Source organism: Oncorhynchus kisutch, unplaced genomic scaffold (assembly GCF_002021735.2).
Source record: "Oncorhynchus kisutch isolate 150728-3 unplaced genomic scaffold, Okis_V2 Okis09a-Okis19a_hom, whole genome shotgun sequence".
NCBI classification, from domain to species: domain Eukaryota; kingdom Metazoa; phylum Chordata; class Actinopteri; order Salmoniformes; family Salmonidae; genus Oncorhynchus; species Oncorhynchus kisutch.
The window spans coordinates 17,746,988-17,772,273 of NW_022261985.1; the positions used below are offsets into that span (position 1 = coordinate 17,746,988).

The following is a 25,286-nucleotide window of genomic DNA, read 5'->3' on the forward strand; positions in this document are numbered from 1 at the left end:
AGGGCTATATAGAGACATACTGTCTCAGAGCGGTTCAGACACAGTCCAACAGGGTTATATAGAGACATACTGTCTCAGAGCAGTTCAGACACAGTCCAACAGGGTTATATAGAGACATACTGTCTCAGAGCAGTTCAGACACAGTCCAACAGGGCTATATAGAGACATACTGTCTCAGAGCGGTTCAGACACAGTCCAACAGGGCTATATAGAGACACTTATTTATTTATTTACTTTTTATTTCACCTTTATTTAACCAGGTAGGCTAGTTGAGAACACCTTTATTTAACCAGGTAGGCTAGTAGAGAACAAGTTCTCATTTGCAACTGCGACCTGGCCAAGATAAAGCATAGTGTGAACAGACAACACAGAGTTACACATGGAGTAAACAATTAACAAGTCAATAACACAGTAGAAAACAAAGGGGGGGTCTATATACAATGTGTGCAAAAGGCATGAGGAGGTAGGCGAATAATTACAATTTTGCAAATTAACACTGGAGTGATAAATCATCTGATGGTCATGTACAGGTAGAGATATTGGTGTGCAAAAGAGCAGAAAAGTAAATAAATATAAACAGTATGGGGATGAGGTAGGTAAATTGGGTGGGCTATTTACCGATAGACTATGTACAGCTGCAGCGATCGGTTAGCTGCTCAGATAGCAGATGTTTGAAGTTGGTGAGGGAAATAAAAGTCTCGAACTTCAGCGATTTTTGCAATTCGTTCCAGTCACAGGCAGCAGAGAACTGGAACGAAAGGCGGCCAAATGAGGTGTTGGCTTTAGGGATGATCAGTGAGATACACCTGCTGGAGCGCGTGCTACGGGTGGGTGTTGCCATCGTGACCAGTGAACTGAGATAAGGCGGAGCTTTACCTAGCATGGACTTGTAGATGACCTGGAGCCAGTGGGTCTGGCGACGAATATGTAGTGAGGGCCAGCCGACTAGAGCATACAAGTCACAGTGGTGGGTGGTATAAGGTGCTTTAGTGACAAAACGGATGGCACTGTGATAAACTGCATCCAGTTTGCTGAGTAGAGTATTGGAAGCTATTTTGTAGATGACATCGCCGAAGTCAAGGATCGGTAGGATAGTCAGTTTTACTAGGGTAAGCTTGGCGGCTTGAGTGAAGGAGGCTTTGTTGCGGAATAGAAAGCCGATTCTAGATTTGATTTTCGATTGGAGATGTTTGATATGAGTCTGGAAGGAGAGTTTACAGTCTAGCCAGACACCTAGGTACTTATAGATGTCCACATATTCTAGGTCGGAACCATCCAGGGTGGTCATGCTAGTTGGGCGTGCGGGTGCAGGCAGCGAACGGTTGAAAAGCATGCATTTGGTTTTACTAGCGTTTAAGAGCAGTTGGAGGCCACGGAAGGAGTGTTGTATGGCGTTGAAGCTCGTTTGGAGGTTAGAGTGGTTCAGACACAGTCCAACAGGGTTATATAGAGACATAGTGTCGTCCTGAGAGTGGTTCGGAGCACATGGAGAGATATGAATTCAGACCTTAATCTACACAGAGAAATTCGAGACCAGCCAATTGCAGCCGAGCCTGTTAGAGATCAGCCAATTACAGCCGAGCCCATTAGAGACCAGCCAATTACAACCAAGCCCATTAGAGACTAGCCAATTACAGCCGAGCCCGTTAGAGACCAGCCGATTACAGCCGAACCCGTTAGAGACCAGCCAATTACAGCTGAACCCGTTAGAGACTAGCCAATTACAGCCGAGCCCATTAGAGACCAGCCAATTACAACCAAGCCCGTTAGAGACCAGCCAATTACAGCCGAGCCCGTTAGAGACCAGCCAATTGCAGCCGAACCCGTTAGAGACCAGCCAATTACAGCCGAACCCGTTAGAGACCAGCCAATTACAGCCGAACCCGTTAGAGACCAGCCATGATAGTCACCCCCCAGCACTGAAAACACCCAGGTTCCACAACTGCACTGCTCCTCCATCATTGAGAGGGATACATTCACAGAGCTGGAGCGAGACATGGTGGAGCTCAGAGAGCTGGAGAGAGACATGGTGGAGCTCAGACAGCTGGAGAGAGACATGGTGGAGCTCAGACAGCTGGAGAGAGACATGGTGGAGCTCAGAGAGCTGGAGAGAGACATGGTGGAGCTCAGAGAGCTGGAGAGAGACATGGTGGAGCTCAGAGAGCCGGAGAGACATAGTGGAGCTCAGAGAGCTGGAGAGACATAGTGGAGCTCAGAGAGCTGGAGAGAGACATGGTGGAGCTCAGAGAGCTGGAGAGAGACATGGTGGAGCTCAGAGAGCTGGAGAGAGACATGGTGGAGCTCAGAGAGCCGGAGAGACATAGTGGAGCTCAGAGAGCTGGAGAGACATAGTGGAGCTCAGAGAGCTGGAGAGAGACATGGTGGAGCTCAGAGAGCTGGAGAGAGACATGGTGGAGCTCAGAGAGCCGGAGAGACATAGTGGAGCTCAGAGAGCTGGAGAGACATAGTGGAGCTCAGAGAGCTGGAGAGACATAGTGGAGCTCAGAGAGCTGGAGAGAGACATGGTGGAGCTCAGAGAGCTGGAGAGAGACATGGTGGAGCTCAGAGAGCTGGAGAGAGACATGGTGGAGCTCAGAGAGCTGGAGAGAGACATGGTGGAGCTCAGAGAGCTGGAGAGAGACATGGTGGAGCTCAGAGAGCTGGAGAGAGACATGGTGGAGCTTAGAGAGCTGGAGAGAGACATGGTGGAGCTCAGAGAGCTAGTCCACACCATACAAACAGAACAAACCCACAAAACAGACCAGCACATCAACACCCCCCCCCCCCAACAAGACCCTGAAGGGCAGAAGGTGGAGATAGACGGCTGTCTGAGAGAGCTGGCTGCTCTACAGACTGAGGTGAGAGAACTTAAAGAGGCACACATGGCGTTCACAGTGGGGAGGGAGAGAGACCTAGACCTCAACCCAGAATCTCTGAGCGTTCACAGTCCGCCCACTGACACCCTTATCAGATCACAGCAAAATCACACTACTTGAACAGAGCTATGCTCAATCATGAGGCATCAAAGCCAAAGGTACTGAGTAATATTAAGAAATGCTATAGATGGAAGGAAAGTAGTGTGGAAATCTACCAAAAAACAACTAGGTAACAACAAATGCAATTCCTTCTAGACTATTTTCCGGACATTTGTTTCACTGTAATAGTGAAGGTGTAGACTTGGCATTGAGAAACAGAAAACCTGAGTCTACGCCTTCACTATGGTGAATCACTAAACCAATACAGAAGGAACAGCAGGGTAGCCTAGTGGTTAGAGCGTTGGACTAGTAACCGGAAGGTAGCCTAGTGGTTAGAGTGTTGGACTAGTAACCAGCAGGTAGCTTAGTGGTTAGAGTGTTGGACTAGTAACCAGAAGGTAGCCTAGTGGTTAGAGCGTTGGACTAGTAACCGGAAGGTAGCCTAGTGGTTAGAGTGTTGGACTAGTAACCAGCAGGTAGCTTAGTGGTTAGAGTGTTGGACTAGTAACCAGAAGGTAGCCTAGTGGTTAGAGCGTTGGACTAGTAACCAGCAGGTAGCTTAGTGGTTAGAGTGTTGGACTAGTAACCAGCAGGTAGCCTAGTGGTTAGAGCGTTGGACTAGTAACCAGCAGGTAGCCTAGTGGTTAGAGCGTTGGACTAGTAACCGGAAGGTAGCCTAGTGGTTAGTGTTGGACTAGTAACCAGCAGGTAGCCTAGTGGTTAGAGCGTTGGACTAGTAACCGGAAGGTAGCCTAGTGGTTAGAGCGTTGGACTAGTAACCGGAAGGTAGCCTAGTGGTTAGAGCGTTGGACTAGTAACCAGCAGGGTAGCCTAGTGGTTAGAGCGTTGGACTAGTAACCAGCAGGGTAGCCTAGTGGTTAGAGCGTTGGACTAGTAACCGGAAGGTAGCCTAGTGGTTAGAGTGTTGGACTAGTAACCGGAAGGTAGCCTAGTGGTTAGAGTGTTGGACTAGTAACCAGCAGGTAGCCTAGTGGTTGGAGCGTTGGACTAGTAACCAGCAGGTAGCCTAGTGGTTAGAGCGTTGGACTAGTAACCAGCAGGTAGCCTAGTGGTTAGAGCGTTGGACTAGTAACCGGAAGGTGGCCTAGTGGTTAGGGCGTTGGACTGGTAACCAGCAGGGTAGCCTAGTGGTTAGAGCGTTGGACTAGTAACCAGCAGGTAGCCTAGTGGTTAGAGCGTTGGACTAGTAACCAGTAGGGTAGCCTAGTGGTTAGAGCGTTGGACTAGTAACCGGAAGGCTAAAGAAGGAACAGCAGGTCAGAAATCAGCTCAATGTATCTGAAGAATTCAAAGACTCTAATCACTTCTGGGAAACAAACGGCAACATGTAGAGGTATCTATCCTAACCAGAGAAGTGAATAAACCACTTCTCCAATCTGATTGGCTCTATAACAAAGTACAAACAGCAAAAACATATACATGATGAAATACAAATCTTAGAATCAACTATTAAAGACCAGAACCCACTGGATTCCAGAACCCACTGGATTCCAGAACACACTGGATTCCAGAACACACTGGATTCCAGAACCCACTGGATCCTCCAATTACCTTGAATGAACTACAGGACAAAATACAAACCCTCCACCTCCAAAAGGCCTGTGGTGTTGATGGTGTCCTCAGTGAAATTATAAAATATACAGACCACAAATTCCAATTGGCTATACTAAAACTCTTTAACATCATTCTCAGCTCTGGCATAATCCCCAATATTTAGAACCAAGGACTGATCACCCCAATCCACAGAAGTGAAGAGAAATGTGACCCCAATAACTACCGTGGGATATGCGTCAACAGCCACCTTGGGAAAATTCTCTGCATTATCATTAACAGCAGACTCCTACATTTCCTCAGGGAAAACAATGTACTGATCATATTTCAATTTGTCTTTTTACCAAATGACTGTATGACAGACCACATATTCACCCTGCGCACCCTAATTGACAAACAAACAAACCAAAGCAAAGGCAAAGTGTTCTCATGCTTTGTTGATTTCAAAAAAGCGTTTGACTCAGTTTGGCCTGAGGGTCTGCTGTACAAATGGATGGAAAGTGGTGTTGGGGGAAAAACATACGGCATTATAAAACCCATGTACACAAACAACAAGTGTGCTGTTAAAATAGGCAAAAAAACACATTTCTTTCCAAAGTGCTGTGGGGTGAGACAGGGATGCAGCTTAAACTTCACCCTCTTCAACATATATATAAATGAATTGGCGAGGGCACTAGAACAGTCTGCAGCACCCGGCCTCACCCTGCTAGAATCTGAGGTCAAATGTCTACTGTTTGCTGATGATCTGGTGCTTCTGTCCCCAACCAAGTAGGGCCTACAGCAGCACCTAGATCTTCTGTACAGATTCTGTCAGACCTGGGCCCTGACAGTAAATCTCAGTAAGACCAATATAATGGTGTTCCAAAAAAGGTCCAGTCGCCAGGACCACAAATACAAATTCCATCTTGACACCGTTGCCCTAGAGCACACAAACAATTATACATACCTCAGCCTAAACATCAGCGCCACAGGTAACTTCAACAAAGCTGTGAACGAGCTGAGAGACAAGGCAAGAAGGGCCCTCTATGTCATCAAAAGGAACGTAAAATTTGACATACCAATTAGGATCTGGCAAAAAAAATACTTGAATCAGTTATAGAACCCATTGCCCTTTATGGTTGTGAGGTCTGGGGTCCGCTCACCAACCAAGAATTCACAAAATGGGACAAACACCAAATTGATACCAAAGAATATCCTCCGTGTACAACCTAAAACACCAAATAATGCATGCAGAGCAGAATTAGTCCGATACTCGCCAATTATAGGAATCCAGAAAAGAGCCGTTAATTTCTACAACCACCTAAAAGGAAGCCCTAAACAGAGAGTACAGAATATCTGGCCACTGTGACTGACCCTAAACAGAGAGTACACAGTGGCAGAATACCTGAGCACTGTGACTGACCCTAAACAGAGAGTACAGAGTGGCAGACTACCTGACCACTGTGACTGGCCCTAAACAGAGAGTACACAGTGGCAGACTACCTGACCACTGTGACTGACCCTAAACAGAGCGTACACAGTGGCAGAATACCTGACCACTGTGACTGACCCTAAACAGAGAGTACACAGTGGCAGAATACCTGACCACTGTGACTGACCCTAAACAGAGAGTACACAGTGGCAGAATACCTGAGCACTGTGACTGACCCTAAACAGAGAGTACATAGTGGCAGAATACCTGACCACTGTGACTGACCCTAAACAGAGAGTACACAGTGGCAGAATACCTGACCACTGTGACTGACCCTAAACAGAGAGTACACAGTGGCAGAATACCTGGACACTGTGACTGACCCTAAACAGAGAGTACACAGTGGCAGACTACCTGACCACTGTGACTGACCCTAAACAGAGAGTACACAGTGGCAGACTACCTGACCACTGTGACTGACCCTAAACAGAGAGTACACAGTGGCAGACTACCTGACCACTGTGACTGACCCTAAACAGCGAGTACACAGTGGCAGAATACCTGACCACTGTGACTGACCCAAAATGAAGAAAATATTTGCTATGTACAGACTTAGTCAGCAGAGCCTTGCTATTGAGAAAGGCCGCTGTAGACAGAACTGGCTCTCAAGAGAAGACAGGCTACATTATGTGCACACTGCCCACAAAATGAGGTGGAAACTGAGCTGCATGTCCTAACCTCCTATCAAATGTATGACCATATTAGAGACACATATTTCCCTCAGATTACATAGACCCACAAAGAATTTGAAAACTAATCCAATTTTGATAATCTCCCATATCTACTGGGTGAAATTCCACAGTGTGCCATCACAGCAGCAAGATTTGTGACCAGTTGCCACAAGAAAAGGGCAACCAGTGAAGAACAAACACCATTGTAAATACAACCCATATTTGTGTGTATTTATTTTCCCTATTTGTACTTCATTACAACACTTTGTATAGACAGAATAGGACATTTAAATGTATTTTATTTTAGAACTTCTGTGAGTGTAACGTTACTGTTCATTTTTTATTGTTTATTTCACTTCTGTATATTATTTACTTCACTTGCTTTGGTAATGTTAACATATGTTTCCCATGTCAATAAAGCCCTTGAATGTTTCTGTGTGTGCCGTGTGTGTTTGAGAGAGAGAGAGAGAGAGAGAGAGAGGGAGAGAGAGAGAGAGACAGAGAGAGAGAGCGAGAGAGAAAGAGAGGGAGAGAGAGAGAGACAGAGAGAGAGAGAGACAGAGAGAGAGAGAGAGAGAGAGAGAGACAGAGAGAGAGAGAGAGAGAGAGACAGAGACAGAGACAGAGAGAGAGACAGAGAGAGAGAGAGAGAGAGAGAGAGAGAGAGACAGAGAGACAGAGAGAGAGAGAGAGAGAGAGAGAGAGACAGACAGACAGACAGACAGACAGACAGACAGAGAGAGACAGAGAGAGAGAGAGACAGAGAGAGAGAGAGAGACAGAGAGAGAGAGAGAGAGAGAGAGAGAGAGACAGAGAGACAGAGAGAGAGAGAGAGAGAGAGACAGAGAGACAGAGAGAGACAGAGAGAGAGACAGAGAGAGAGAGAGTTTTCCTCAGTTTTCTCCTCACCTCACTCTGTTTATTTATTTGAGCCAAGTAAACCTCCCCTCCTCTCCATTTCCTCCTTTCCCTCGTCTCTCCCTCGTATTCACCCTGTTTAGTTGTCTGTCTCGCTGGGCTAGTTGTTGTGAAGCTGTTTGTTGTGAAGATGGTTGTTGTGAGTGGTTGTTGTGAGGCTGGTTGTTGTGAGTCTGTTTGTTGTGAGACTGTTTGTTGTGAGGCTTGTTGTTGTGAGTCTGTTTGTTGTGAGTCTGTTTGTTGTGAGACTGTTTGTTGTGAGGCTTGTTGTTGTGAGGCTTGTTGTTGAGAGGTTGTTTGTTGTGAGTCTGTTTGTTGTGAGTCTGTTTGTTGTGAAGATGGTTGTTGTGAGTCTGTTTGTTGTGAGACTGTTTGTTGTGAGGCTTGTTGTTGTGAGGCTTGTTGTTGAGAGGTTGTTTGTTGTGAGTCTGTTTGTTGTGAGTCTGTTTGTTGTGAGTCTGTTTGTTGTGAGACTGTTTGTTGTGAGGCTTGTTGTTGTGAGGCTGGTTGTTGTGTGGCTGGTTGTTGTGTGGCTTGTTGTTGTGAGGCTGGTTGTTGTGAGGCTGGTTGTTGTGAGGCTGGTTGTTGTGAGGCTGGTTGTTGTGAGGCTGGTTGTTGTGAGGCTGGTTGTTGTGAGGCTGGTTGTTGTGAGTCTGTTTGTTGTGAGGCTGGTTGTTGTGAGGCTGGTTGTTGTGAGGCTGGTTGTTGTGAGGCTGGTTGTTGTGAGGCTGGTTGTTGTGAGTCTGTTTGTTGTGAGGCTGGTTGTTGTGAGTATGTGTAACGGTTTTCTCGAGGTGAAGGAGAGGCGGACCAAAACGCAGTGAGGTGGTTATTCATGGTTCTTTAATGTAGACACTATACATGAATAAACTAACAAAACAAGAAATGTGAAAAAACCAAAACAGTCCTATCTGGTGCAAACACAGAGACAGGAACAATCACCCACAAACACACAGTGAAACCCAGGCTACCTAAACATGGTGCTGAGGGAACAAACACCAGGTCCATGGTGCTGAGGGAACAAACAGCAGGTCCATGGTGCTGAGGGAACAAACAGCAGGTCCATGGTGCTGAGGGAACAAACACCAGGTCCATGGTGCTGAGGGAACAAACAGCAGGTCCATGGTGCTGAGGGAACAAACAGCAGGTCCATGGTGCTGAGGGAACAAACAGCAGGTCCATGGTGCTGAGGGAACAAACAGCAGGTCCATGGTGCTGAGGGAACAAACAGCAGGTCCATGGTGCTGAGGGAACAAACACCAGGTCCATGGTGCTGAGGGAACAAACAGCAGGTCCATGGTGCTCAGGGAACAAACAGCAGGTCCATGGTGCTGAGGGATCAGGCAACAAACACCAGGTCCATGGTGCTGAGGGAACAAACAGCAGGTCCATGGTGCTGAGGGAACAAACACCAGGTCCATGGTGCTGAGGGAACAAACACCAGGTCCATGGTGCTGAGGGAACAAACACCAGGTCCATGGTGCTGAGGGAACAAACAGCAGGTCCATGGTGCTGAGGGAACAGGGAACAAACACCAGGTCCATGGTGCTGAGGGAACAAACACCAGGTCCATGGTGCTGAGGGAACAAACAGCAGGTCCATGGTGCTGAGGGAACAGGGAACAAACACCAGGTCCATGGTGCTGAGGGAACAGGGAACAAACAGCAGGTCCATGGTGCTGAGGGAACAAACAGCAGGTCCATGGTGCTGAGGGAACAAACAGCAGGTCCATGGTGCTGAGGGAACAGGGAACAAACACCAGGTCCATGGTGCTGAGGGAACAGGGAACAAACAGCAGGTCCATGGTGCTGAGGGAACAAACAGCAGGTCCATGGTGCTGAGGGAACAAACAGCAGGTCCATGGTGCTGAGGGAACAGGGAACAAACACCAGGTCCATGGTGCTGAGGGAACAGGGAACAAACACCAGGTCCATGGTGCTGAGGGAACAGGGAACAAACAGCAGGTCCATGGTGCTGAGGGAACAAACAGCAGGTCCATGGTGCTGAGGGAACAAACACCAGGTCCATGGTGCTGAGGGAACAGGGAACAAACAGCAGGTCCATGGTGCTGAGGGAACAGGGAATAAACAGCAGGTCCATGGTGCTGAGGGAACAAACAGCAGGTCCATGGTGCTGAGGGAACAAACACCAGGTCCATGGTGCTGAGGGAACAGGGAACAAACACCAGGTCCATGGTGCTGAGGGAACAGGGAACAAACAGCAGGTCCATGGTGCTGAGGGAACAGGGAACAAACAGCAGGTCCATGGTGCTGAGGGAACAGGGAATAAACAGCAGGTCCATGGTGCTGAGGGAACAGGGAACAAACAGCAGGTCCATGGTGCTGAGGGAACAGGGAACAAACAGCAGGTCCATGGTGCTGAGGGAACAGGGAACAAACACCAGGTCCATGGTGCTGAGGGAACAGGGAACAAACAGCAGGTCCATGGTGCTGAGGGAACAGGGAATAAACAGCAGGTCCATGGTGCTGAGGGATCAGGGAACAAACAGCAGGTCCATGGTGCTGAGGGAACAAACAGCAGGTCCATGGTGCTGAGGGAACAAACAGCAGGTCCATGGTGCTGAGGGAACAAACACCAGGTCCATGGTGCTGAGGGAACAAACAGCAGGTCCATGGTGCTCAGGGAACAAACAGCAGGTCCATGGTGCTGAGGGATCAGGCAACAAACACCAGGTCCATGGTGCTGAGGGAACAAACAGCAGGTCCATGGTGCTGAGGGAACAAACACCAGGTCCATGGTGCTGAGGGAACAAACACCAGGTCCATGGTGCTGAGGGAACAAACACCAGGTCCATGGTGCTGAGGGAACAAACAGCAGGTCCATGGTGCTGAGGGAACAGGGAACAAACACCAGGTCCATGGTGCTGAGGGAACAAACAGCAGGTCCATGGTGCTGAGGGAACAGGGAACAAACACCAGGTCCATGGTGCTGAGGGAACAGGGAACAAACAGCAGGTCCATGGTGCTGAGGGAACAAACAGCAGGTCCATGGTGCTGAGGGAACAAACAGCAGGTCCATGGTGCTGAGGGAACAGGGAACAAACACCAGGTCCATGGTGCTGAGGGAACAGGGAACAAACAGCAGGTCCATGGTGCTGAGGGAACAAACAGCAGGTCCATGGTGCTGAGGGAACAAACAGCAGGTCCATGGTGCTGAGGGAACAGGGAACAAACACCAGGTCCATGGTGCTGAGGGAACAGGGAACAAACACCAGGTCCATGGTGCTGAGGGAACAGGGAACAAACAGCAGGTCCATGGTGCTGAGGGAACAAACAGCAGGTCCATGGTGCTGAGGGAACAAACACCAGGTCCATGGTGCTGAGGGAACAGGGAACAAACAGCAGGTCCATGGTGCTGAGGGAACAGGGAATAAACAGCAGGTCCATGGTGCTGAGGGAACAAACAGCAGGTCCATGGTGCTGAGGGAACAAACACCAGGTCCATGGTGCTGAGGGAACAGGGAACAAACACCAGGTCCATGGTGCTGAGGGAACAGGGAACAAACAGCAGGTCCATGGTGCTGAGGGAACAGGGAACAAACAGCAGGTCCATGGTGCTGAGGGAACAGGGAATAAACAGCAGGTCCATGGTGCTGAGGGAACAGGGAACAAACAGCAGGTCCATGGTGCTGAGGGAACAGGGAACAAACAGCAGGTCCATGGTGCTGAGGGAACAGGGAACAAACACCAGGTCCATGGTGCTGAGGGAACAGGGAACAAACAGCAGGTCCATGGTGCTGAGGGAACAGGGAATAAACAGCAGGTCCATGGTGCTGAGGGATCAGGGAACAAACAGCAGGTCCATGGTGCTGAGGGAACAGGGAACAAACAGCAGGTCCATGGTGCTGAGGGAACAGGGAACAAACAGCAGGTCCATGGTGCTGAGGGAACAGGGAATAAACAGCAGGTCCATGGTGCTGAGGGAACAGGGAATAAACAGCAGGTCCATGGTGCTGAGGGAACAGGGAACAAACAGCAGGTCCATGGTGCTGAGGGAACAGGGAACAAACAGCAGGTCCATGGTGCTGAGGGAACAAACAGCAGGTCCATGGTGCTGAGGGAACAGGGAACAAACAGCAGGTCCATGGTGCTGAGAAAATGGGTGTTTATAAAGTTATTTTATAAATTATTATAACCGTTGATATAACAGCATTGTTGAGCCCCAATTTATTTAAATAGTTATGTAACTTGTGAATGAATGATTCTTACCACTTGCTGGGATACTATAGTAAAACACTAGTAGTTTACTACATGTACTACGGTAGAGCGCTGCCCAGGCCTGTTCTACTACATGTACTACGGGAGAGCACTGCCCAGGCCTGTTCTACTACATGTACTACGGTAGAGCGCTGCCCAGGCCTGTTCTACTACATGTACTACGGTAGAGCGCTGCCTAGGCCTGTTCTACTACATGTACTACGGTAGAGCACTGTTCAGGCCTGTTCTACTACATGTACTACGGTAGAGCACTGCCCAGGCCTGTTCTACTACATGTACTACGGTAGAGCGCTGCCCAGGCCTGTTCTACTACATGTACTACGGTAGAGCACTGCTCAGGCCTGTTCTACTACATGTACTACGGTAGAGCGCTGCTCAGGCCTGTTCTACTACATGTACTACGGTAGAGCGCTGCTCAGGCCTGTTCTACTACATGTACTACGGTAGAGCACTGTTCAGGCATGTTCTACTACATGTACTACGGTAGAGCACTGTTCAGGCATGTTCTACTACATGTACTACGGTAGAGCACTGTTCAGGCCTGTTCTACTACATGTACTACGGTAGAGCACTGTTCAGGCCTGTTCTACTACATGTACTACGGTAGAGCACTGCTCAGGCCTGTTCTACTACATGTACTACGGTAGAGCACTGCTCAGGCCTGTTCTACTACATGTACTACGGTAGAGCGCTGCTCAGGCCTGTTCTACTACATGTACTACGGTAGAGCACTGCCCAGGCCTGTTCTACTACATGTACTACGGTAGAGCACTGTTCAGGCCTGTTCTACTACAGGTACTACAGTAGAGCACTGCTCAGGCCTGTTCTACTACATGTACTACGGTAGAGCCATGCCCAGGCCTGTTCTACTACATGTACTACGGTAGAGCACTGTTCAGGCCTGTTCTACTACATGTCCTGTGTGAATCCAAGTGTGCGTTATCTAATTCTCTCCTTCTCTCTCTCGGAGGACCTGACCCCTAGGACCATGCCCCAGGACTACCTGACATGATGACTCCTTGCTGTCCCCAGTCCATCTGACCGTGCTGCTGCTCCAGTTTCAACTGTTCTGTCTTATTATTATACGACCATGCTGGTCATTTATGAACATTTGAACATCTTGGCCATGTTCTGTTATAATCTCCACCCGGCACAGCCAGAAGAGGACTGGCCACCCCACATAGCCTGGTTCCTTTCTAGGTTTCTTCCTAGGTTTTGGGCTTTCTAGAGAGTTTTTCCTAGCCACCGTGCTTCTACACCTGCATTGCTTGCTGTTTGGGGTTTTAGGCTGGGTTTCTGTACAGCACTTTGAGATATCAGCTGATGTACGAAGGGCTATATAAATAAATTTGATTTGATTTGATGTACTACGGTAGAGCGCTGCATAGGCCTGTTCTACTACATGTACTACGGTAGAGCACTGCCCAGGCCTGTTCTACTACATGTACTATGGTAGAGCACTGCTCAGGCCTGTTCTACTACATGTACTACGGTAGAGCACTGCTCAGGCCTGTTCTACTACATGTACTACGGTAGAGCGCTGCTCAGGCCTGTTCTACTACATGTACTACGGTAGAGCACTGCCCAGGCCTGTTCTACTACATGTACTACGGTAGAGCGCTGCCTAGGCCTGTTCTACTACATGTACTACGGTAGAGCGCTGCTCAGGCCTGTTCTACTACATGTACTACGGTAGAGCGCTGCTCAGGCCTGTTCTACTACATGTACTACGGTAGAGCGCTGCTCAGGCCTGTTCTACTACATGTACTACGGTAGAGCGCTGCTCAGGCCTGTTCTACTACATGTACTACGGTAGAGCGCTGCTCAGGCCTGTTCTACTACATGTACTACGGTAGAGCGCTGCTCAGGCCTGTTCTACTACATGTACTACGGTAGAGCGCTGCTCAGGCCTGTTCTACTACATGTACTACGGTAGAGCGCTGCTCAGGCCTGTTCTACTACATGTACTACGGTCAGGCCTGTTCTACTACATGTAGCTACGGTAGAAGCGCTGCTCAGGCCTGTTCTACTACATGTACTACGGTAGAGCGCTGCTCAGGCCTGTTCTACTACATGTACTACGTAGAGAGCGCTGCCCAGGCCTGTTCTACTACATGTACTACGGTAGAGCGCTGCTCAGGCCTGTTCTACTACATGTACTACGGTAGAGCGCTGCCCAGGCCTGTTCTACTACCTGTACTACGGTAGAGCGCTGCTCAGGCCTGTTCTACTACATGTACTAACGGTAGAGCGCTGCCCAGGCCTGTTCTACTACATGTACTACGGTAGAGCGCTGCTCAGGCCTGTTCTACTACAGGTCACTACGGTAGAGCACTGCTCAGGCCTGTTCTACTACATGTACTACGGTAGAGCACTGCTCAGGGCCTGTTCTACTACAGGTACTACGGTAGAGCGCTGCTCAGGCCTGTTCTACTACATGTACTACGGTAGATCGCTGCCTAGGCCTGTTCACTACATGTACTACAGTAGATCGCTGCTCAGGCCTGTTCTACTACATGTACTACGGTAGAGCGCTGCTCAGGCCTGTTCTACTACATGTACTACGGTAGAGCGCTGCTCAGGCCTGTTCTACTACATGTACTACGGTAGAGCGCTGCTCAGGCCTGTTCTACTATATGTACTACGGTAGATCGCTGCTCAGGCCTGTTCTACTACATGTACTACGGTAGAGCGCTGCTCAGGCCTGTTCTACTACATGTACTACGGTAGAGCGCTGCTCAGGCCTGTTCTACTACATGTACTACGGTAGAGCGCTGCTCAGGCCTGCAGCCTGTAATCTTGCTGACCTCTGTCTCTTATGTTCCAGCCTTTCCACTGGCTGCTGTCCAGACCATAGAGATAGAGACAGGATGTAGATGGTTGTAACCCCTTTGAGCATGGACGTTGCCTTTCAGGGCTTCCAGCATTTTAAAGTAGTCAACTGGGTGAGGATTCCTATAGGTTGGGAGTGATCAGTCAATGATCAGAGCATTGTTTTCTTCTTCAAATTGGGTTGCTTACGATTTGGAAATGGCTTTAAGCTATATCACAGCCATCTAGTGGTTATGATAGAGCTAGCAAGAAAGGCATTTCCCTGCACTTGTGCATGTAACATTAAAACTTCGATTGGATTTGAAAACTGAACTTGAAACAATAAATGAATGACAAGATTTGGTTCAGGACTCAAGCACTGCAGGTGGCGGTACATCACCAGTATTAGCTTTATGTATTTAAAAAAAGACTACTTTAAAATGGAGATAGCGTCAATGGTGCTGCTCATGCTGTCACAGATGCCTTTATGGTAAAGATACAAAGATGAGTCCTCTATAAGGGATCGATGGCCATGCTGGCCTCTTCCTTCCCATCTTCCTCTCCTCTCCCTTCCTCTCTTCCTCTCCCTTCCTCTCTCCTCTCCCTTCCTCTCTCCTCTCCTCTCCCTTCCTCTCTTCCTCTCCCTTCCTCTCTCCTCTCCCTTCCTCTCTCCTCTCCCTTCCTCTCTCCTCTCCCTTCCTCTCTCCTCTCCTCTCCCTTCCTCTCTTCCTCTCCCTTCCTCTCTCCTCTCCCTTCCTCTCTTCCTCTCCCTTCCTCTCTCCTCTCCCTTCCTCTCTCCTCTCCCTTCCACTCTCCTCTCCCTTCCTCTCCCTTCCTCTCTCCTCTCCCTTCCTCTCTCCTCTCCCTCTCGTCAACACTGATACATATTTGATGATGCTAGTTCAGACCACAGTGATATTTATGAGTGAATCAGGTTGACGCCTGGCAGAGGGCTGGGGAGAGGAGCTTAGGGGTAGAGAGAGGAGTGGGGTTTGGGGTTAGGGTGGGGGGGCTGGGTTATGAGGAGTGGGAAGGGGGGTTAGGGTAGGGTTGGGGATACTGGGAAGAAGAGTGGGAAGGGGAGGGTAGGGTGGGGCTGGGGGGGCAGGGTGAGAAGAGTGGGAAGGAAGGGTTAGGGTGGGGCTGGGGGGGCAGGGTGAGAAGAGTGGAAAGGGGAGGGTAGGGTGGGGCTGGGGGGGCAGAGTGAGAAGAGTGGGAAGGGGGGGTTAGGGTGGGGCTGGGTGAGAAGAGTGGGAAGGGGGGGGTTAGGGTGGGGCTGGGGGGGCTGGGTGAGAAGAGTGGGAAGAGAGGGTAGGGTGGGGCTGGGGGGGCTGGGTGAGAAGAGTGGGAAGGGGGGGTTTGGGTGGGGCTGGGTGAGAAGAGTGGGAAGGGGGGGTTTAGGGTGGGGCTGGGGGGGCTGGGTGAGAAGAGTGGGAAGAGAGGGTAGGGTGGGGCTGGGGGGGCTGGGTGAGAAGAGTGGGAAGGGGAGGGTAGTGTGGGGCTGGGGGGGCAGGGTGAGAAGAGTGGGAAGGGGAGGGTAGGGTGGGGCTGGGGGGGCAGGGTGAAAAGAGTAGGAAGGGGAGAGTAGGGTGGGGCTGGGAGGGCTGGGTGAGAAGAGTGGGAAGGGAGGGTTAGGGTGGGGCTGGGGGGGCTGGGGGGGCTGGGTGAGGAGAGTGGGCAGAGAGGGTTAGGGTTCAGTTGGGGCGGGAGAGATAGAGGGAGAGGTGAGAGAAGAGAGGAGAGAAGGTTGGGGCTAGCAGAATGGACTTCTCTAGAGCATACATTTTTCAACATGTCTTCGAAGTGAGATGTTGAATGTAGTTATTACTGGAAGCTGCTGATTCTGGTCTGCTGACCTGACACACACACGCACACATACACACGCACGCACGCACGCACACACACACACACACACACACACACACACACACACACACACACACACACACACACACACACACACACACACAAACAAATAGACAACCAGTAGAGTCCAGATAGATACCAGTAGAGTCCAGATACATGCCAGTAGAGTCCTGATAGATACCAGTAGAGTCCTGATAGATACCAGTAGAGTCCTGATAGATACCAGTAGAGTCTTGATAGATACCAGTAGAGTCCTGATAGATACCAGCAGAGTCCTGATTGATACCAGCAGAGTCCTGATAGATGCCAGTAGAGTCCTGATTGATACCAGTAGAGTCCTGATAGATACCAGCAGAGTCCAGATAGATGCCAGTAGAGTCCTGATAGATACCAGCAGAGTCCTGATAGATACCAGTAGAGTCCTGATAGATACCAGTAGAGTCCTGATAGATACCAGTAGAGTCCTGATAGATACCAGTAGTGTCCTGATAGATACCAGAAGAGTCCAGATAGATGCCAGTAGAGTTCTGATAGATACCAGTAGTCCTGATAGATACCAGTAGAGTCCTGATAGATACCAGTAGAGTCCTGATAGATACCAGTAGAGTCCTGATTGATACCAGCAGAGTCCTGATTGATACCAGCAGAGTCCTGATAGATACCAGTAGAGTCATGAGTGATACGAGTGGAGTCCTGGATGTTGGGGTTAGTGATAGCCCTGGATGTTAGGGTTAGTGATATCCCTGGATGTTAGGGTTAGTGATAGCCCTCGATGTTAGGGTTAGTGATAGCCCTGGATGTTAGGGTTAGTGATAGCCCTGGATGTTAGGGTTTGTGATAGCCCTGGATGTTAGGGTTAGTGATAGCCCTGGATGTTAGGGTTAGTGAGAGCCCTGGGTGTTAGGGTTAGTGATAGCCCTGGATGTTAGTGATAGCCCTGGATGTTAGGGTTAGTGATAGCCCTGGATGTTAGGGTTTGTGATAGCCCTCGATGTTAGGGTTAGTGATAGCCCTGGATGTTTGTGAGAACCCTGGATGTTAGGGTTTGTGATAGCCCTGGATGTTAGTGATAGCCCTGGATGTTAGGGTTAGTGATAGCCCTGGGTGTTAGGGTTAGTGATAGCCCTGGATGTTAGTGATAGCCCTGGATGTTAGGGTTAGTGATAGCCCTGGATGTTAGGGTTTGTGATAGCCCTGGATGTTAGGGTTTGTGATAGCCCTGGATGTTAAGGTTAGTGATAGCCCTGGATGTTAGGGTTTGTGATAGCCCTGGATGTTAGTGATAGCCCTGGATGTTAGGGATAGCCCTGGATGTTAGGGTTAGTGAGAGCCCTGGATGTTTGTGAGAACCCTGGATGTTAGGGTTTGTTATAGCCCTTGATGTTAGGGTTAGTGATAGCCCTGGATGTTAGTGATAGCCCTGGATGTTAGGGTTAGTGATAGCCCTGGATGTTAGGGTTTGTGATAGCCCTGGATGTTAAGGTTAGTGATAGCCCTGGATGTTAGGGTTAGTGATAGCACTGGATGTTAGTGATAGCCTTGGATGTTAGGGTTAGGGAGAGCCCTGGATGTTAGGGTTTGTGATAGCCCTGGATGTTAGTGATAGCCCTGGATGTTAGGGTTAGGGAGAGCCCTGGATGTTAGGGTTTGTGATAGCCCTGGATGTTTGTGAGAGCCCTGGATGTTTGTGATAGCCATTCATGTTAGTGATAGCCCTGGATTTTAGTGATAGCCCTGGATTTTAGGGTTTGTGATAGCCCTGGATGTTAGGGTTTGTGATAGCCCTGGATGTTTGTGATAGACCTGGATGTTAGGGTTAGTGAGAGCCCTGGATGTTTGTGATAGCCATTCATGTTAGTGATAGCCCTGGATTTTAGCGATAGCCCTGGATGTTAGGGTTTGTGATAGCCCTGGATGTTAGTGATAGCCCTGGATGTTAGGGTTAGTGAGAGCCCTGGATGTTAGGGTTAGTGATAGCCCTGGATGTTAGGGTTAGTGATCAAATCAAATCAAAATCAAATCAAATGTATTTATATAGCCCTTCGTACATCAGCTGATATCTCAAAGTGCTGTACAGAAACCCAGCCTAAAACCCCAAACAGCAAGCAATACAGGTGTAGAAGCACGGTGGCTAGGAAAAACTCCCTATAAAGGCCAATACCTAGGAAGAAACCTAGAGAGGAACCAGGCTATGTGGGGTGGCCAGTCCTCTTCTGGCTGTGCCGGGTGGAGATTATAACAGAACATGGCCAAGATGTTCAAATGTTCATAAATGACCAGCATGGTCGTATAATAATAAGGCAGAACAGTTGAAACTGGAGAAGCAGCACGGTCAGATGGACTGGGGACAGCAAGGAGTCATCATGTCAGGTAGTCCTGGGGCATGGTCCTAGGGCTCAGGTCCTCCGAGAGAGAGAAAGAAAGAGAGAATTAGAGAAAGCATATGTGGGGTGGCCAGTCCTCTTCTGGCTGTGCCGGGTGGAGATTATAACAGAACATGGCCAAGATGTTCAAATCAAATCAAATGTATTTATATAGCCCTTCGTACATCAGCTGATATCTCAAAGTGCTGTACAGAAACCCAGCCTAAAACCCCAAACAGCAAGCAATGCAGGTGTAGAAGCACGGTTCAAATGTTCATAAATGACCAGCATGTTCCAATAATAAGAAGGCAGAACAGTTGAAACTGGAGCAGCAGCACGGCCAGGTGGACTGGGGACAGCAAGGAGTCATCATGTCAGGTAATCTTGGGGCATGGTCCTAGGGCTCAGGTCCTCCGAGAGAGAGAAAGAAAGAGAGGAGAGAATTAGAGAACACACACTTAGATTCACACAGGACACCGAATAGGACAGGAGAAGTACTCCAGATATAACAAACTGACCCTAGCCCCCCGACACATAAACTACTGCAGCATAAATACTGGAGGCTGAGACAGGAAGGGTCAGGAGACACTGTGGCCCCATCCGAGGACACCCCCGGACAGGGCCCAATATGAAGGATATAACCCCACCCACTTTGCCAAAGCACAACCACCAATTTACCATCCTGAGACAGGGCCGAGTATAGCCCACAAAGATCTCCGTCATGGCACAACCCAAGGGGGGGCGCCAACCCAGACAGGATGATAGCCCTGGATGTTAGTTATAGCCCTGGATGTTAGTGATAGCCCTGGATGTTAGGGAGAGCCCTGGATGTTAGGGTTGTGGAGAGCCCTGGATGTTAGGGTTTGTGATAGCCCTGGATGTTAGGGTTGTGATAGCCCTGGATGTTAGGGTTTGTGATAGCCCTGGATGTTAGTTATAGCCCTGGATGTTAGGGTTTGTGATAGCCCTGGATTTTAGGGTTTGTAATAGCCCTGGATGTTAGGGTTAGTGAGAGCCCTGTATGTTAGGGTTAGTGAGAGCCCTGGATGTTAGGGTTAGTGATAGCCCTGGATGTTAGGGTTAGTGACAGCCCTGGATGTTAGGGTTAGTGAGAGCCCTGGATGTTAGGGATAGCCCTGGATGTTAGGGTTAGTGAGAGCCCTGGATGTTAGGGATAGCCCTGGGTGTTAGGGATAGTGATAGCCCTGGATGTTAGGGTTAGTGAGAGCCCTGGATGTTAGGGTTAGTGATAGCCCTCGATGTGTGTGATAGGGAGAGCCTTACTGTATATACAGGAGTTAGGTATCGGTATCTGTCCTAGTCGATGTCCATAGCTCGGATGGGCAGGCGTCTGCCTCTCTAAAGCACATAGGCCAGCAGCCATCTGTCCGTCAGAGCTGCAGATTACGAATGCAACCAGAGAGAGAGAGAGAGAGAGAGAGAGAGCACTACTCTCTTCGCGAAAGCAGGACTGTAGTAGCACGCATAGGCGGTGCGCTTTAAAGTGGGAAGTTTCGAAAAGGATTCTGTATATATCAGCACCTCCATGTCGGCTCTGCTGGATATTTACACACCGATGCTATGGTTACCTTTATTACGGTAAGACACGTTTACAAAACAACTTTACTGGCTCAACTGATGTTGTTTTGATTTGTAACTCAGTCGCTGTGACACGACCGTGTCTTGAGTGACAGACCGAGCGGCGTGTTTCAAGGAGAAAGTGTAATTAAAACGAGGAAAACAACGAAAGAGTGAAATATGTTGTGAAGTTGGTAGCTACCGTTGCAGCTGATATAGTACAGGTTGTACTGTTGTAAAACTGTTCTAAAACCACATCTAAACGTCTGGTTTGGATACATGGAAGGGATTGAATTATAAATGATATATTTCCTTCAATAAGACAGTTGAATAATAGCCCAGTATTGTGTAGAATGTGTTTTGAGGCTCGGTAAAGGAAGCCCATCATATGGGTAGATCCAGTCGGAATGTGTAACGCTATGCGCTGAGCGCTGCCCCGGGGGTGAACAGAAAACCAGTACGGGCAAATTCACTCCTTACCTCCCCGGAATACACTCCTTCTATACCTCAGGTAGACAATAGACAGGGCTGGTCTGCGGCTCAGCTATTCCAACACGTAGCCTGCCATACACACATTATATATTATGTTCAACGGAAGAATGTGAAGTAGACTACTGTACATAGAGTGGATATGTTGTGGAATTCCTGGTCGCGCTTTAAATGAACTAAATCAAACATCCAACTTCCCTGACGCCCTCAGAGGGGAAATAAAGTCAGTATGGCTCTACAACTGAAACAATACAGCATAATGCGTTCAGCCTGTCAATCTGTCAGCGTGTCTGTCAGCTCAACAGTCTGTGTGCAGGAGAAAGTCCCGGGAAACATTTGCGGCTGCGTGATGCGCAGCAGTTATTTGAATGTTATAATGTGGAATGATAAATCACTGCCCCAGAACCCTTAAAATGATGCTTTATTTTCCCCATCGGCTTCACTTTGGTGTGCCGATAGGTTGCCCTAAACACAGACAGAGATAGCAGACAATCCCTGAAATGGATAATCCCGCAAATCTGAGGAATAGATGGGATTGGCTATTGCCCTGGCTCGGGTGGTGGTGAAGTGTTAATAAGGGAGAGAGAAGCGGTTCCCTGGTAGTTTGGTCGGTCTGACCGGGCCTCCACCGCAGTGTCGGGGTGGTCCTGTGTCTGGTACAGCGCTGTAGGGATTCTACTACTATTCAGACTACAGACCTATGCCGCATCTGTCAAATACTGGATTTGATGCAGAGCGCATCTGATTTGAGGAGCACTGGGAATTAAGATGAGTGGTTCAACAGGGCAGAAAATGGCCACAGCATAGGCTACACCAGTACAGTACTGCACAGCCTGGCTCTGTGCTACAGGAACCTCACCACAGAGCCAGTAGCTGGTAGGCCTCGGCTACAACACCATGTCCACATTACTGTAGCCCACACCACGTCATAGTCAACTCAATCATGCTCTCCTCAAATGGTCACTTCCAATCTCTGTGAGAGTTTGTGTTGAAAAATAATTAGATTTACATGTGAAATTTCAATAACAAGTATCAATTCCACACAAAATATTGAAGGCCTAGATTCAATCAGATCAAGAGTTAACTAGCGATAGTAAACACTGGCATAGGGATATTTTGGTGGTGTTGAGGTTGGAGTTATCCAATTGGTTAGCAGCTGCTCTTGGGATCAAGCCACGCGCCCACACCCCTCCCACTCGCGTTAGAAAGTGTAGGCAGGCTATTTAAGCGATAAGGCCGATGACGTGTGGTATGTGGTCAACATAACACAATGCGGAGTCCCTGGACACAGCTCTTAGCCGTGGTATACTGACCATATACCACAAACCCCTGAGGTGCCTTATTGCTGTTATAAACTGGTAACTAGCATAATTAGACCAGTAAATAGTACGTTTTTTTTTATACCAATGGTATATGGTGTAATATACCACAGCTTTCAGCCAATCAGCATTCAGGGCTTGAACCAGCCAGTCTATAAATATAGATAATGACCCTCAATGGAAAAGTCCTGGAAGGAAATGATGACGATGTCTATGATCCTAATCAAATCAAAGTGTATTTGTCACGTGCGCCGAATACAACAGTGAAATGATTACTTACACTGGAGCACTGGTTACTTACAGGCACTAACCAATAGTGCGGAAAAAGGTGTGTGCGTGTGTGTGTGTGTGTGTGTGTGTGTGTGTGTGTGTGTGTGTGTGTGCGTGTGTGTGTGTGTGTGTGCGTGCGCGTGCGCGTGTGTGTGTGTATGTGTGTAAGTAAGGAATAAAACAACAGTGAAAAGACATTTGAAAATAAGAGTAGCAATGATATATACAGACACCTGTTAGTCAGGCTGATTGAGGTAGAATGTACATGTCGTTAAAGTGATTATGCATATATGATGAACAGAGAGTAGCAATGCCATATACAGACACCTGTTAGTCAGGCTGATTGAGGTAGAATGTAAATGTAGATATGGTTAAAGTGACTATGCATATATGATGAACAGAGAGTAGCAATGCAATATACAGACACCTGTTAGTCAGGCTGATTGAGGTAGTATGTACATGTAGGTATGGTTAAAGTGACTATGCATATATGATGAACAGAGAGTAGCAATGCCATATACAGACACCTGTTAGTCAGGCTGATTGAGGTAGTATGTACATGTAGGTATGGTTAAAGTGACTATGCATATATGATGAACAGAGAGTAGCAATGCCATATACAGACACCTGTTAGTCAGGCTGATTGAGGTAGTATGTACATGTAGGTATGGTTAAAGTGACTATGCATATATGATGAACAGAGAGTAGCAATGCCATATACAGACACCTGTTAGTCAGGCTGATTGAGGTAGTATGTACATGTAGGTATGGTTAAAGTGACTATGCATATATGATGAACAGAGAGTAGCAATGCCATATACAGACACCTGTTAGTCAGGCTGATTGAGGTAGTATGTACATGTAGGTATGGTTAAAGTGACTATGCATATATGATGAACAGAGAGTAGCAGAAGCGTAAAAAGAGGGGTTAGCGGTTGGTGGGACACGATGCAGATAGCCTGGTTAGCCAATGTGCGGGAGCACTGGTTGGTCAGGCCAATTGAGGTAGTATGTACATGAATGTATAGTTAAAGTGACTATGCGTCTATGATAAACAGAGAGTAGCAGCAGTGTAAAAGATGGGTTGAGGGGGAACACAATGCAAATAGTCCGGGTAGCCATTTGGTTACCTGTTCAGGAGTCTTATGGCTTGGGGGTAAAAACTGTTGAGAAGCCTTTTTGTCCTAGACTTGGCACTCCGGTACAGCTTGCCATGCTTTAGCAGAGAGAACAGTCTATGACTGGGGTGGCTGGGATCTTTGACAATTTTTAGGGCCTTCCTCTGACACCGCCTGGTGTAGAGGTCCTGGATGGCATGCAGCTTTGCCCCAGTGATGTACTGGGCCGTACGCACTAACCTCTGAAGTGCCTTGCGGTCGGACACCGAGCAATTGCCAATTGCCGTACCAGGCAGTGATGCAACCGTTCAGGATGCTCTCGATGTTGCAGCTGTAGAACCTTTTGAGGATCTCAGGACCCAGGATGTGTTTTGTCTCCACTCCACCACCAACACAGGCTCTCCTCAGAGGTGTGTTTTGTCCCCACTCCACCACCAACACAGGGATGTGTTTTGTCTCCACTCCACCACCAACACAGTCTCTCCTCAGAGGTGTGTTTTGTCCCCACTCCATCACCAACACAGTCTCTCCTCAGAGGTGTGTTTTGTCCCCACTCCACCACCAACACAGGGATGTGTTTTGTCTCCACTCCACCACCAACACAGTCTCTCCTCAGAGGTGTGTTTTGTCCCCACTCCACCACCAACACAGGGATGTGTTTTGTCTCCACTCCACCACCAACACAGTCTCTCCTCAGAGGTGTGTTTTGTCCCCACTCCACCACCAACACAGGCTCTCCTCAGGGATGTGTTTTGTCCCCACTCCACCACCAACACAGGGATGTGTTTTGTCTCCACTCCACCACCAACACAGTCTCTCCTCAGGGATGTGTTTTGTCTCCACTCCACCACCAACACAGTCTCTCCTCAGGGATGTGTTTTGTCCCCACTCCACCACCAACACAGGCTCTCCTCAGAGGTGTGTTTTGTCCCCACTCCACCACCAACACAGGGATGTGTTTTGTCCCCACTCCATCACCAACACAGTCTCTCCTCAGGGATGTGTTGTGTCCCCACTCCACCACCAACACAGTCTCTTCTCAGGGATGTGTTGTGTCCCCACTCCTGTACATCTTGTACACTAATAGTTGTATTAGTTCCCATCCTGACCGATACCTCGTTAAGTTCGCTGATGACACTGCCTTGATCAGCCTGTTGCATGATGACGAGGAACATCATGGCCCGGGGTCCTAGATGACTTTGTAGAGTGGTGTGAGGAATCACACTTGGTCCTCAAAACCAACAAGACTAAAGAGATGTGCATAGACTTCAGGAAGCGTACAACACCTTCCTCTGCAACATCTATCAGAGGTAAGAACATAGAGATTGTAGAGGAATACACATACCTGGTTGTCCTCATGGAGTAAATATACAGACCTGATCTACAAAAAGAGTCAACAGAGACTGTACTTCCTCAAAAAGCTGGGATTTTTTAATGTAGACTGGACTATACTGACTGTGTTTTACAAATCTTTCGTTGAGAGTATTTTAACTTTTTGTATTGTTTGTTGGTTTGGCAATGCCACTGTCAGCCAGAGAAATATGCAGAGAAGGATTATCACCACAGCAGCAAGGTACTGGGAGTCCAACAGACAGGCCTGGATGAGATCTTTAAGGTCAGGGCTCTC

At 48.6% G+C, this 25,286-nt stretch overlaps 1 protein-coding gene across 1 annotated transcript in view; it reads left to right on the forward strand.

Moving 5' to 3' along the window:
• The first annotated feature begins 20,236 nt into the window (after positions 1-20,236).
• Positions 20,237-25,286, forward strand: part of LOC109888091 (neurotrophin-3-like) — a 118,863-nt gene continuing 113,813 nt past the window's right edge. The window contains exon 1 of the mRNA XM_031815476.1: positions 20,237-20,484. Within this exon, the coding sequence (XP_031671336.1) occupies positions 20,467-20,484 (18 nt within the window). The 5' untranslated portion in view covers positions 20,237-20,466. The remainder of the gene's footprint in view (positions 20,485-25,286) is intronic.